The sequence below is a fragment of the Hypomesus nipponensis genome, chromosome 3, assembly GCF_054491055.1.
Source record: "Hypomesus nipponensis isolate SF chromosome 3, ASM5449105v1, whole genome shotgun sequence".
Taxonomy (NCBI): domain Eukaryota; kingdom Metazoa; phylum Chordata; class Actinopteri; order Osmeriformes; family Osmeridae; genus Hypomesus; species Hypomesus nipponensis.
Genome location: NC_140363.1, coordinates 3,125,057 through 3,138,601, shown reverse-complemented (window position 1 = coordinate 3,138,601; position 13,545 = coordinate 3,125,057). Strand labels below are relative to the sequence as shown.

At 43.0% G+C, this 13,545-nt stretch overlaps 1 protein-coding gene across 1 annotated transcript; it reads right to left on the bottom strand.

Annotated features, from left to right (window-relative positions):
• Nucleotides 1-432: 432 nt before the first annotated feature.
• slc1a8b (solute carrier family 1 member 8b) lies at nt 433-12,107 on the bottom strand. Its single transcript, XM_084684498.1, has 13 exons — nt 11,943-12,107; nt 11,158-11,237; nt 10,462-10,677; nt 5,446-5,488; nt 5,061-5,271; nt 4,783-4,882; nt 3,570-3,803; nt 3,137-3,331; nt 2,868-3,002; nt 2,646-2,763; nt 1,964-1,999; nt 1,821-1,853; nt 433-1,645 (listed from the first exon to the last, which is right to left on the bottom strand). Exons 1-13 carry the CDS (start codon nt 12,105-12,107, stop codon nt 1,499-1,501), a joined length of 1,713 nt encoding a protein of 570 aa, XP_084540624.1. The 3' UTR covers nt 433-1,498.
• Nucleotides 12,108-13,545: the final 1,438 nt, after the last annotated feature.

Sequence of the window (13,545 nt, the reverse complement as noted above, 5' to 3'; positions counted from 1 at the left end):
TTAGTCATGCTCTGATTAATTCTTGTTTTTACAGATGGAAATATCCACCACATTACTTTTTATTGTTGGCCTGTAGGCCTAAAATTAATATTGAATACAGAATGTGATATTTAAGGAAATAATGTTTTTTCCATGTAAATTCCCTCCCTCACAATAAAAACAGGTAAGGTACGAGAAATGTCTAATCGTATGTTTTACTCGCATCCTTTTGATATCCTTTTTTTCATTGACTAGTTCCAACACACTGCCTCTCCTCAGACATCAGTGTGAAGAAATCCTTGAGGGGAAACTAGACTCCCAGTTGAACTGATACCTTGTTTTCCAGCCTTAATTTATGTTTGATATTGGAGACCGCCATGTCAGCAGAGGCACTTGGATGTAATTTATTTCACAAGTTTTATGACATAGTACTAAAAGTTTGTACTAATGTTGGGAGTGTTTTACCTTTTTGTTTAGTTTTTTGCTTATGCGTTTTGTTTCAAACAAACCAATGTATATGTTCAATAACTAACATTATTTTTAATAAAATGAGAAATGCCTTCAGATTCTGTGTCAGGATTGTGGGGGAAATTTGCAATAAGGATCAAACACTTTAAATGGTTTGAATTTTATTAGAAAATTAATATCACCAGGACATCAAAAATAACGTATCACGTATAAAAGCAAACATTTTCACTGTATTTCACACAATTTGTTTTCCATCATTCCTGTTGATGCCTCTAAACCAAGTTCAACATACAATCTTAGTTGAATATGTTATCCACCTACTCATCTACCCTATCCAATCACGTGTGATAATTCTAGTCTGCTGACTCAGTATAGACATATGCTACTATACATGGTAAAAGTGGACCTGCACTGTGCCTAAACAAAATATATCAAACATATGGTATGAAGTATTTCAAGTCTCAAGGTTGTAACATTCTCAGCTGTGACATGGTAATGTTTTAAGGCAACTCCAAAACCGACTGCACAATGACACTTAGGATGTGCATAATGGGACAGAGTGGTACATTAAACAGAATACATTTAGTATACTAACAAAAATTAGTTGATTTTATCTCTAACCACGTCGTCAAGCAATAATTTAAAAACTCTGAATACAGAAGTCTGATGTCTACAAAAAACAGTCTGTAGGCTGAACACTTTGCCTAAAATGTGTGTAGCGCATCACAGTCCTGGGCAACTGCTGTTTCAGTCTGACACGATCATATAATGTTGGATCTGTGTACACCTGTGAGACCCAGTCAGTCAGCCAGGCATCCAGTCACAAAATCAGGAGGAAAAGTGCTTCTTCTTCATGGCACAGGTGTGAATAATCAATGTTTTAACAGAACTGATGTCTCCTTTCCCAAACTGCATATTCAGTGTATAGATCTGGAACATTAAACCCACAGGCTTTGATACAGTAAAAACGGTGACCACTCTTTCTTGCTTGATGCCTTGAGATTTTTGTGTGTGTATGCGTGTGTTGAAGGCAGCCATCTGTTGATGGACCTCAGACCTGACAGAGAGCATAGCTTGGGACAGGTTTCTCAGTCACAGACTCTCCATCCACGTCGTACACATAGTCGCAGCGATGAGACAGGAGGGGGGCCTCAGACATTGTCACACTGTGGGTGCCCAGGGAAATCACTGTGTCCCTCTGCGGAAAACACACAAGTACAAATGTTTCACAATATCTTCTTTTGAAAGATTTTAAAAGGATTTCTCTGAAGATTTCATAGAAAAAAGTTGAGTAGCCTCGCTTCTTTTTGTTCTTTCTCTCTCCCTCCCTCTCTTTCCTTCCCTTACAAAGTCAGTAGAAGTAATGTTCTTACCCGATTTGGATTGAAAGAAATCATTGTGTCCCTCTGCAGAAAAACACACAAGAGACACTAGGCAATTAGTTAAATGGTCTCTCTCTCACTCTCTCTGTCTCGCACACACATCCTTTCCTCTCTAGTCAAGTTAATGTTCTTACCCGGACTGCATTAGAGAGGGAGATCACCGTGTCCCTCTGCAAAAAAAACACATGAAACTAATTAGATTATCTCGCGCACACACCTTCTCTTCAGATTTTACACAGTGTGTGCATGCAGCAGACTACAACTATTTGCAAACTGTTCGCAAACTCCTTACAAAGACATGTTTGGTCCCCGCCGTAACTGAGTGATAGCCGGTATTTCGGTGTACCGAAATCGGTGACCTGATCTGTGACCACGGGTTCAGCCAATTTTGGTGGACAGGGGCAGGTCTGGGGGGTTCCCAGTGCCCATGTGACAACAAGTTTGGACCCCCTTGTGGTCCCCCTAAATGTAGAGTCTGAATGATTTTAAACCTTGTTTTTTTTGCCTACAATGCAGTCAAGAAAACGATATGACAACAATCATGTTTAATGTAAATGTAACTGGCCCCTCTAACAGTACAACTGGCCCCAGCTTGCCCCCCCCCCCCCTCCCCCAGTTGAAATGGTTTAGAACCTCTAGTGTCAGTGGAACAGCAGTTTAATGCACACGACTGCATTAAGATCGGTGCCCTGATCAAACTTTGAAACTATTCTCACTAACGTCGGAGATATGTTATTGAACCTACTGTCTAGCACTTGATGTTACAGGTATAATAAATGCACTTTGCAAAGTTGGATGTCCTAGTCATGTTCATACCCGGTTGGAGTTCATTTCTTTTGGTGGACCCAAGTCAAAATCATCCCTGCAGAGGTGAGCCATGATCCCAGCAGCCAAGCCATCTCCCAGGACATTGATCATTGTGCGGAAACGATCTCTGAAAAATCAGACGGTTGTGTACATTGTTGCATGACATCTTATCACCTCCTTGTTAAATCCAACCATAAATGCTGTGGTTTCCAGACAGGCTATTGTACTCACAAGACCCAATCGATGGCCACGATGAGAGTGATGTCAGCGGGCGGCAGCCCCACGGAGGTCAGAACGATCACCATGGTTACAAGGCCGGCCTGAGGAATTCCAGCAGCCCCAATACTGGCTGCTGTTGCTGTGATACTGCGGTACAACAACCAGGATGTGAATCATAGCAAATCACACCACAACATGAGAGAACGAGAGAAATAAGTAAAGAGAGAGGGAAGGAAGGAGAGAGAAAGAAAGAGAGACAGAGAGAGCAAGGGTGTTTTCACCTGATGGTGACCAGCTGCCCGAAGTCCAGCTCATACTCGTTGACCTGGGCGATGAAGATGGCCGCCACAGCCTCGTAGAGTGCTGTCCCGTCCATGTTGATGGTGGCTCCCACAGGCAGCACAAAGCGGGCTATCTGCCGGTCCACTCCACAGTTCTCCAACAGACACTTCATGGTAATGGGAAGGGTGGCCGAACTTGGGGAGGTGACCAGAAATAGACAGGGATAGAGAGAGAGAAAAGGTAGAGATACAAAGACACAGACAGAGGAAAATGGGAGAGAAATGGAGGGGAGATAGACAGAGACAGAAAGAGAGACAGAGAGGGACAGAGAGAAAGAATGAGCATTTTTGATTTTCATTTCATCCCCCTGAATTTGCATGCTGACGGTCCGCTTCCACCCTACCCAAGACCCAGCCCGCAGAGGAAACCCACCTGGAGGAGGTGGCGAGAGCGATGACCAGGGCTTGAAGCAGGCCCCGGATGTAGGTGAAGGGATTTTTGTGGGTGAGGATGAAGTAAAAGAGCGGCAGCAGGATGAGACCATGGACGAAAAGTCCCGCCAGGACCGTGATGAAGTACATGCCCAGCTTCTCCCCCAGATGGGCTGGGTCGTGCATGTCAAGAATCTTCCCCGCCACTAGGAATACGATACCAAAAGGGAAGTACCTAAAACACATAGACACATGGACTGTAAATCCACTGTGCATGGCTATGTAATGTACTGTCCATTCTGCCTGTGTCCTGTTCACGTCACTGGCATCTTTCCAGTGTACTGGGCATTAGACATGCCATGCAGGGTTTGAATTACAGGGGGGATTGGGGGGGTTGACCCCCCTAATTAAGACTTGGACCTAACCCAAATAAGGTAAAAACAACAGGTCGGTCGGCGTGTTTGCGAGTCAGTGGATCTAGTGTGGGAGGAACAGGAGGAAACTAGTGAATCAAGTGAATAGAAAAGTAAATCGGCATGCTCTTCCAGAAGCTGAGGAGGAGCAGAGGGTCTGCATGTGTGTGAACTGCATGTGTGTGAACTGCATGTGCATGAACTGCATATGTGTGGACTACATGTGTTGGTATGAACAAACACAAAATGGTTCATACAGAATGTACGATGTTATATTATAATGTGACCTGGGACAGTAGGTGTGTGCGTAGAGGGCAGGGTACTGCAGAGACTGTAGGTCTTTATACTGTACATGAGATATGCACATTTATCAGATGGTTTCCATTGCAGTGGTTGAGTTGCAGCATCACGACTCATGCCGGGTGACGAGACTAATGGTCCCTGCAATCCTAATCTGAGTCCTGTCCACATGCCTGGATCATCAAATCCCTGCGCTGTGTGTGAAGGACAGTTCAGACACGGATGCTTAATAGTTTTGAAAGTCAACTAATCTTGAGACGTAATCTGGACATGGAAGCTAAACTGCCTAATCTGATAATTCTGTTTGTGTAGGAGAGATTAAGAGTATGGTCAGTTATGAACATTAGATCTCATCTCACCACAGGCACAATATGCAATGAACATCCAGCCTTGTACCTCTTTATGTGTGTATCCTTGTGTGTGTGTATGTGTCCTTATGTGTGCGCTGGAGGTCATTATTGTGTGTGTGTGTCCTTGTGTGTGAAGGATTTGCTGTCTCACCACATGGCCGCGGTGATGATCTTCATGACACACTCATTGATGCACTGGCACACGTGGACCAGGGGTGTCCCACGCATCCCCATCTTCCCCAGCAACAGACCTGCACAGATGGAATGAGGAATCACAAGTCTGTGTGTATGTGTGTGTGTGTGTGTGTCTATACTTGACTGTTTGTGTTTGTAAACATCCATACATATTTGACTTAATGCGTGTGTGTAAATGTATGTGAATTCCTGCAAATATGAACATGTGTCCATGTGAGTGTATGTGTGCCATACCCATGGTAGCAGAGAAGATAACGATCCCCAGAACGTTCATGCCCTTGCTGCTGCCAGGGACAATCTTGTACTTGATGTCTGGAGCAGGGGTGATCTCAAGGAAGACCGGGTGGCCAAGCTGGGGGTTGTGGTAGTCAGGCATCACGTACACGTAGTTGGCCTGGGACTCGCTGCTGCTGGAGGTCACGATGGGCACGAGATCTGTCCGATACTGAGGGGGGAGCAGGGGGTCAGGGTCAGAGATCAGGGTCAGAGGTCAGTGTAAGGATTCCTTTCATATTGCGTGTGCATGCATTCAAATTGTTGGAACCTCAATACATAATATAAAGGTGTGTCCAACATGTGTTTCCAGGACTGTGATACTGACACATCGAAATCCACTCACCTGCTGAAAGGTTGCTTCAACCAGATTGGAGGGGATCATGTTTCTGTAAAGATAGAAAATAGAAGAATGTGTTGGAACTGGAGCCCTTGTCCATTCCATTTAAATGCAGTTCAATTTATTTTTGTGTAGTCAATTGTATTGCATTGTATCATGTTGTGTTTTTCTGTGTTGCATTGTCATGTATTGTGTTCACTAAATACATGGTATACTGCCTCAGAGGAGGATAGGGTAACCTCTTCAATATGATTTGGATCTTAGCAGGACTTAGCCAGGAAGGCATTTTACCAACTCATCTACATGGACATTCCTAAATGAAGACCAGGGTTCCTGAATCAGATCCCTTTACTGAATAACTCATCTTTATTTAGAAAGCCGTATTGGGAAGCAGAGATCTGAAAATGTGGTTATTTTAAGACTCTTCATTTAAACACAGCTGAGAAAAAGCTCAAGGGTTTGACGTTCACCTCAGTTGGCTGTTTCCCCATCGTACCACTTTCTTGACAGACCCCGTCGTTTGAGCTCCAAGGGTGGATGGGAATGGGATTCTGTAAAAGTCTATGTTGTAACTATACTGCCACAACCCCGTTATCATGGTCAAACGGGTTGTCTTGGCTGAGCATTGGGAAGGAGTCAGGTGGTTGTGTGTGTGTGTTTATAGGAGGACTAACGGTGAGGAGTTTGCATGCCTGTAATAAATGCCTAATTTCACTGGATAACAATTAATACATTTATGTATAATTATGCAAAATATTGAATGAATGAGGATGTCTCTTTCTTCGTGAACTACCAGAATCAAATTATAATACACTGCAAATGTTACTCTTCCACAAGTCTGCAAACGCCTTTGTAAGCAGAGATGTGTTCAAAAGTTTAAACAAATCGGGGCGACAAAGCGTTTGCAAACATTTAGTTTCTAGATCCCAAATCAAACGCGGCGAATCAGGAGCAGACACCATGTTGTCAGAGCAATCAGCTGCACTTGCACTGGTGACGTCACTACATCTCCAAGGCAACATATCAACAACTGTAGAGTTTCAATAACAAATACTTTGTTTCTAGCCTGGCTGCCAGCCCAACTTATCCCCGCTCACAAAAAAATTGTTCGGGAAGTTGCATCTGGGGTAGCCTGGCTCTGCCCTCCTACGTACGACGGCTCAATTTGGATTTTGCTTCTGTACTAGGTCTGGGAGTTTCGCTTTGAAGTCCGTTTTCAGAAACACATTTTTTGTAGGTCCAGTCAGTGAACAGAGGGAGTGGCTGAGAACGATGACGTTAATGTTGTGTACTAGTTTGAGTTGTAGTTCAGTAATGGCGGCGGAGAAAGATGCGAGCGAACCTGTTCTGTGGTTGTGGCAACGTTGTTGAATATCCATAAGTTAAAGCTAGAGCAAGAACATTCCTTTCTGAGTTTTGTTGGTGGCCATGATGTTATGGCCTTCCTCCCCACGGGTTAGGGAAAAGTTTGATTTTCCAGCTACGGCAGCTAGCTCCGTTACAGTAGTGGTGAAGGAGCTGGCTAAGGCGAACGCTAGCAATTGGTTATGGCAGATCAGAGTGGCTCTGGGCACATCCAATAGTTTTAAACTTCAACAGAGTACCCGCCTTCAAGGAAGTTGCTTGTCAATAGAGCCATCCCAGACTCTCTGTGCAAATGAAATGTACGGGGGTCTGGTTAGGACCAGGCTAGGTCTGGGGGGGCTCAGTTGCGGAAAAACTATACACAAACAGGAGCTGTTCGGACCAATGAAATTGTCAGGGCGGGCTTTATACGATGATGGACAGACGATCAACAGTAACGATCAATCAACCACGTCACCAAAAAGCGCTTGGGTTGAATTTGTTTTCAACAAACAACATATTACGTTGCTCTGATTGATTGTAGGTCTATCCAATTGGGCGAAGAGGCATTTGTCTTACGAGGTCGGTTGAAACACGCCCCATACTCACAGCCCAACGGAGAGTTCTCAGACTCATATTCAGACTAGAATTATAAGTATGACAACGTCAGGCTACTTTATTTTGTTTATTTACCTCTGCGAACATTCGGGAGGTCAAAAATAACTACTTACTAACCTATTAAGGTCATGCCGGGAAATATCAAACTGAGGCTGGAACGTATTGACCGAGCGATAGCGATATTGATACGGCAAAGCCGATATTTCCCGGCATGACCGAACGGTCGAGGTTAGTAAGTAGTTTATTATATGGCATTTTTAGCTTCTTTTCATTTTGTAAACGAAAATAAATGGTACCTCTAGGCTAATTGTAGCTAGCTCTCAAGTCTTCTCACGCTGTGTTTCATGTGTTGCCTAGCAATTCAGTACTTTTGATAAAAAGCGGACAACAAGCTAAAATGGCTTTAATTTCAACACAAAATAACGACACAAGTGATTAAAAGAGTCTAGTCTTCATCCTCACTTTCGATGACAAATCTTTTCAGCATCATCTGGATAGTAAAACTCAGCAGCTGACTCATTGCTCATTTTGAAGATGACGTCAGAGGGCAATACGGAGCCATATTGACCGCTGAGGAGGGCAATACGTGTCTGGCATGACTACACATTAGCCAATCAGAAAGCTCGTACCGTTGTTGCCATATAATAATATAAGTTAATGTTATACATACATGTTAATAAAGTAGCAGACATACATGATACAACACACCAGTAACCAATTGACATTGTGTTAATATACCGAAAATATCCGTGAAATGAGATGGTGCTGCTGTCTGTCCCGCCGAAAACCATTCAAACAGGTTGACAGCAGTGGGTTTTTTTTTTTATTACAGCGAGCTACTGGAAACATGTGACAAAAAAGCTCTAGCTTTTTTCCTGCGTTTCACTGGCAGTGAGTGTTCACAATGTTGTAGTTCACTCCATTTTACACCAAAAACGTCAGGGAGAACTGCCTTGTGTAGATACGAGTCAGCTGAAGATAGACAGAATATAATACAGATTTCTTCAACCGAGCCTGTTTTATTCGTCATTTGCCTGAGAAAGCGACTTCCGTTGGCCCACTCCATTGAAAACCATTCAAAAAAGTTGACAGCAGTGGGGTTTTTTTGGAACTACAGCGAGCTACATGAACCACGTGATCACGTGTCGGCGAGATCAAAGCGTGTCGCAACTCTTTTTCTATGGTTCTGGGAACAGCGTATTGGTCCAATTATTACACTATTATATAAGATTTTTTTAAATATAATTTCTCTTTTTATTATTATTATTTTTAGGGGTGCTGAGGTTAAATTTTGCTTGAGCACCCCTAAAAAGGGTCTAAAATCGCCTTTGCTTTGCATCATACCAGGCACTGTTCTAGCTATCTATAATTCTAGAAGTGTGTCATCAACATCATCACAGGCACTGTGTCCTATCCATAATTCCAAGAATCTGTGTGTGTGCCACCAATTTTATCATGGACACTATGCACTATCTCGATATAGTTCAAGGAATCTGTAATTGTGTGCTTCACTGACATCTTAATCACTGACTACATCACGGGCACTGCACTGGTGTTTAAAAAGCGTGAAATGACCCCCAAGCCAGTAAACCTATCAAACATGATAGAGGGCTCAACTTACCTCCAGAACCTGTCTTACAGCCTTACATACGCAATCGGCCAGCCCAGGCTCTAAAGATAGCCCTGATCTTGTCGTCTTAGCTGGTGCTCTGACACGGAGCCCCTGATGTAAGCCTGGTCGCAACGCAAGCCTGCACAGGCCCTTCTCAGTAAAGCCTCCACACTCGGCTCTTCTTAGAAGATGGAAGCTTAAGACAGTCTGATATAATGATGACCTAGGATCTCCACTGCCGGAAGAGTTAAAGATCCTGTAAAGCAAATTCCATGATTTGCTTCTCAGTACATTATGTACGTGTGAAATGAGTTCATGAAAGCATGTGCAAAGCATGAAAACTTTGTCGCACTGAAATGTGGAATTAAACCATTGAACAGTTTGTTTTCCGTATTCAGCTCAGGTTTTGTATAGGCGGAGCCAAAACCCGACCAATCTACATCACAGCGACCTATCACAGACGGTTGCATTCTGTTACTCAGCTGGTACGATGCAAAGCAGTGGCAATTTTAGACCCTTTTAAGGGTTGTTGCTAAATTCAATACATTTGAGGAGGCGAAGATTCAGCTCTTTCAGACAACACGCCTCCCCTGTCTCAAGTAGAGAAGAATGCTGATTTTCTCATCATTTTTTTTGTTTGAATTTGGATGGGTACTGAGTAGTTAACAACACATTTTTCTGTGGTGTGATGTACTCATTTTAAATTCCACTTTACAGGATCTGTAAACCGGCCAGACCTAGCAGGTTCTGAAGGGCCTAAATGTGGTCAAATTCAAACCGAGTCGACTAAGGGGATTGTGTGACTGGAACAATTAATAAGAATGAACATGAAACAATAATTTTTCAGTTAACCTGTGATCTTTGATCAACTAATCCAGACTTATCTGATTTTTCTATCCATACATTCAAGTTTGTAATAAAGTTGCCTTCCTGGCACGTGTAGACCAGGTGGTCGTCAGTTTACAGGGTTATACTGGGTTAACCAGGACTGCACTAGGTGCACTAGGTCTAACTGGTTTAACAGAGTAAATCCTCAATACCACCACCAACCACTGACTAAATAACCTGTCTGATCCTATGTTTAGGAAACCCGGACGGAGCATTTGCCAACCTTTGGAGTGGAAATTGGCTGTTGATATCTAAGGTATTTATGTATTTAGAAGGGTCATGCGGAATCCCTGGGATTTCACCAGTCTTAGAGCTACACTCAGATTTGACTCATTGGAAAAGAGTGTGTTTATTTTGTGCCCATGGCTCTTTTCTAAAGAAACATCTGTGGGATGATTTTGAGAATAGCAAAAGAACGTCCTTGTACAAGTCAATTTTTGCAAAGCTACGTGTGTGTATCTGTCATGCATGCTGGAGTCTGTGCATGCATGTGCTCATGTGTGTGTGAAATTGTGCAGGTGTGTGCATGCGTGTATGCTGGTGCCTGTGCATCCAGGTACCTTATGAGGTCCAGCAGGGCATCTGCAGAGGTCATGACCGGGCCGGTCCCTCCATGATGTCCCTCCTTCTCTGAGCCCGTGCCAGGGTGAATGATTAGTACCAGCACGATGCCCACGATGACAGCGATGAAGGTGGTCCACAGATAATAGGTGATGGTCAGAATGCCCAGACGCCCACTAGCCTTAGTGTCCATGGCTGACAGGCCTGACATGAGACTGGACAGAAATGGAAGGACTTTAGCTTTCCATTTTTTTCTACAGTCTGTTCTTCCCATCGTTTCTATCGACAAAATATTGTGTAACCTTTCATTTGTCTTCTATTATGACTGGAATAACATTGCCGAAGCATTCTATTCGAATCAATTGGGTTTGATAGACCATTGTGCTGTTATTATTAATTTACTGTTCAGGGGTTCAGAATGTTACACCAGTACCACAGCCTTGTCTAAACAAGGCAGTCACATTGAGAATCCATTTATTGGAGTACAACTAGAGGCTTCAGAAGGTGCCTATGACACTGTAGCCAAGAGACAAGTGATAGCGACTGGCCAAGAAACCTGTGCACAGCAAATCCACAGCACATTGCTAGATAACTATCTGGGCACTATAAGGTTAAGGCCCTTGTGTATTATTTGGATTCCATCTGGACCAGAGATTAATTGTGTTATTGGCGGCATTTGGGTGTTTTAGTGTTACCTGGAGGTGATGAGAGGCAGGATCAACATCTTCAGCATTCTCATCAGCAGCTCTCCAGGGAAGGAAAAGTAGATCTTAGCCTGAAAGACACACACATGCACACACACAGATGTAAATAAACACACATGCACACACACATGCATACACACACAGACACACACATACATGTGAAGTTTGTGTCTTTATTTCAGGTGCCTGGCAGAGGTCCATTGATATCAACCTACTGTAATCACTAAATTGTGGTCAACAGCAATATATTCTTGTTGTGAAATAAATAAGTACAGTGTATACATACTAATGTTAAGGTTAGGAATTTTCTGAGACCTGTATTGTATTATTTGACAAACTACAGTAGAATCCTGGCTCAGGCTTAAGTATAAGATTACTTGAGAGTATGTCAGAAAATTAGACAGTTCAAGTTTTGTCTTACTTAAATAGAGTGGCAAGACATGGATTAACCTTCAGAACTAGAAAGAACAACAGTATTTTACAATGGTCACAGGCTTCTAAATCTCTGTATAAAGACACTACAGAAAAATGTCAACGCCTTTGTACTCCATGTTAACCCCACGTTGAGACCATTGTGCCAGGTTTTTACCCTCATCTGCTGCCTGACCTCCAGTTTGTTTTCTCACATAAGACCTAAAGCTCATGTGGCGTCACTAACTATGGGATCTCCCTGTACCGGGCTCAATGTCTGATCTAAAGCATTTATCGGCAACTAATATTTCCACATCCTCATACTGGATCCCCATGAACACATGTGTCCCCTACACGCCACTCACCTGAGTGGACAGGTTGAAGGTCCGGAGGAAGAAGCCCAGCACACAGCCTGTCACCACCGCCATAACAGACAGGGTCAGGAGTCCATTCCTCTTGCAGTAGTCCTTCACATACGCCCTCACCTTCACTGGCAGCACCCTTTTAGACACCGTCCTTATGATATCCATCCTGCTGGTTTGGGTTACCTACAGTCCTGTTCCTAGCTGGGTCTCGACCTTGTACCACAGTGTGTCTGGTGGCTTTGGGAAAAGGTTGCTAGTCCAGAGCCTCTGGACCTCCAAGCCTGGATGCTCCTTGTTCTCTTGCTCCTGCTGCACTGACTGCTGCTGTATTAACTGCTGTCAGCTCTGAGTGACAGCCAGTCACACACTTCTGGACATACCCAGACTGAAGGAGGAAGCCTTGGCTTAATAGGTCCCAACAAAGCACACGCTAACAGGATTAGACAATCCAGAGTTTATGCTTCCCATAGACTCCTGCCGAAAACAAGCTTAAGAGAGCCCAGGCTTTTCATTCAGAAATACTGTTCATAGAGCAGTACAAAACGCCTCCTCTAAATCTTCGCACCAAAGGTTTTGCAGACAAGACTTCCAGGAAATACTACAGAAATTGAGGCATTCATTTCTGGTCAAATGCTGCAAAGACAGTGTTGATCTGTCAGTGTGCAACAAATGCAACAAATATACAACCATTTAGTGATATTGTATAAGTTGCTGTTGCATTGTCTTGTAAACACAGATGGTGCGATGATGCTTCCTGAAATGGATGATTTGGGGATTTAGTTTGATTGTCCAAAAACTTTGACTTCAAAGATTTTCACTCTGTAATGTGAAAATGCCAGAAACAATGTGACTTCATATTATTAATTACTTACTAACCGAGAGGCTGGAACGTATCAACCTCGCTATTGCTCGGTCGATACGTTCCAGCCTCAGTTTGATATTTCCCGGCATGACCTCACTCTCGGTTAGTAAGTAGTTATCATCAACCAGTATGTGTACAAATCCAACTGTATTTGAGGGCAGGTAACTTGACTGTGACTAGTTAATTTACTGGATTGGTCTCAGTGGATTTACTTTATCATGTTGAAATCATGTAAAAGCTGTGCCATCAAAGTAATATGCTTTAACAGTCAGTTCCGATTTTCTTACTTTACTTGTTATTCTTATATCAAATCTGAACACACATACACTGATTGGTCTTCTTAGATGTCCAATCAAAATAGCAGAAGTCCAGCAAACAAATGCAAAGAAATCCAGGATCACAAAAACAATGTATATAATATATGACTTATTGCATACACAATACATAATTAAGTGCATTTGTATATAAAAATATTATTACACCTTTCCCTTTCCTAAACAGGATTTAAGATAATGTGACGTCTCTAGAGTATGGAGCTCTGTAAGCACGCTGTAGTTCAACTGTAGTTCACAGTATAATTCAATAAACATTACAGGAGGACAAAGTTAGAGACTAACCTTTGTTGTGCTTTGTTACTAAGCTGTGACAGTCTTACCGAGAGTTTAGCCTGAGTAGTCTATTCAGAGACAATGTCAGCCAGTACAGGGATTGCTGTGGCTGAGCCATATAGGTATCACTTTA

What these genes read in the sequence shown, in the direction of transcription:
- slc1a8b (XM_084684498.1), bottom strand. Translation starts at nt 12,107, where the DNA reads ATGGATATCATAAGGACGGTGTCTAAAAGGGTGCTGCCAGTGAAGGTG. An exon ending in TATCTTCTCTGCTACCATGG is followed by an intron (nt 4,883 to 5,060) that starts GTATGGCACACA and finishes CCATCTGTGCAG; the next exon opens with GTCTGTTGCTGGGGAAGATG. An exon ending in GCTCTCGCCACCTCCTCCAG is followed by an intron (nt 3,332 to 3,569) that starts GTGGGTTTCCTC and finishes CACCTCCCCAAG; the next exon opens with TTCGGCCACCCTTCCCATTA.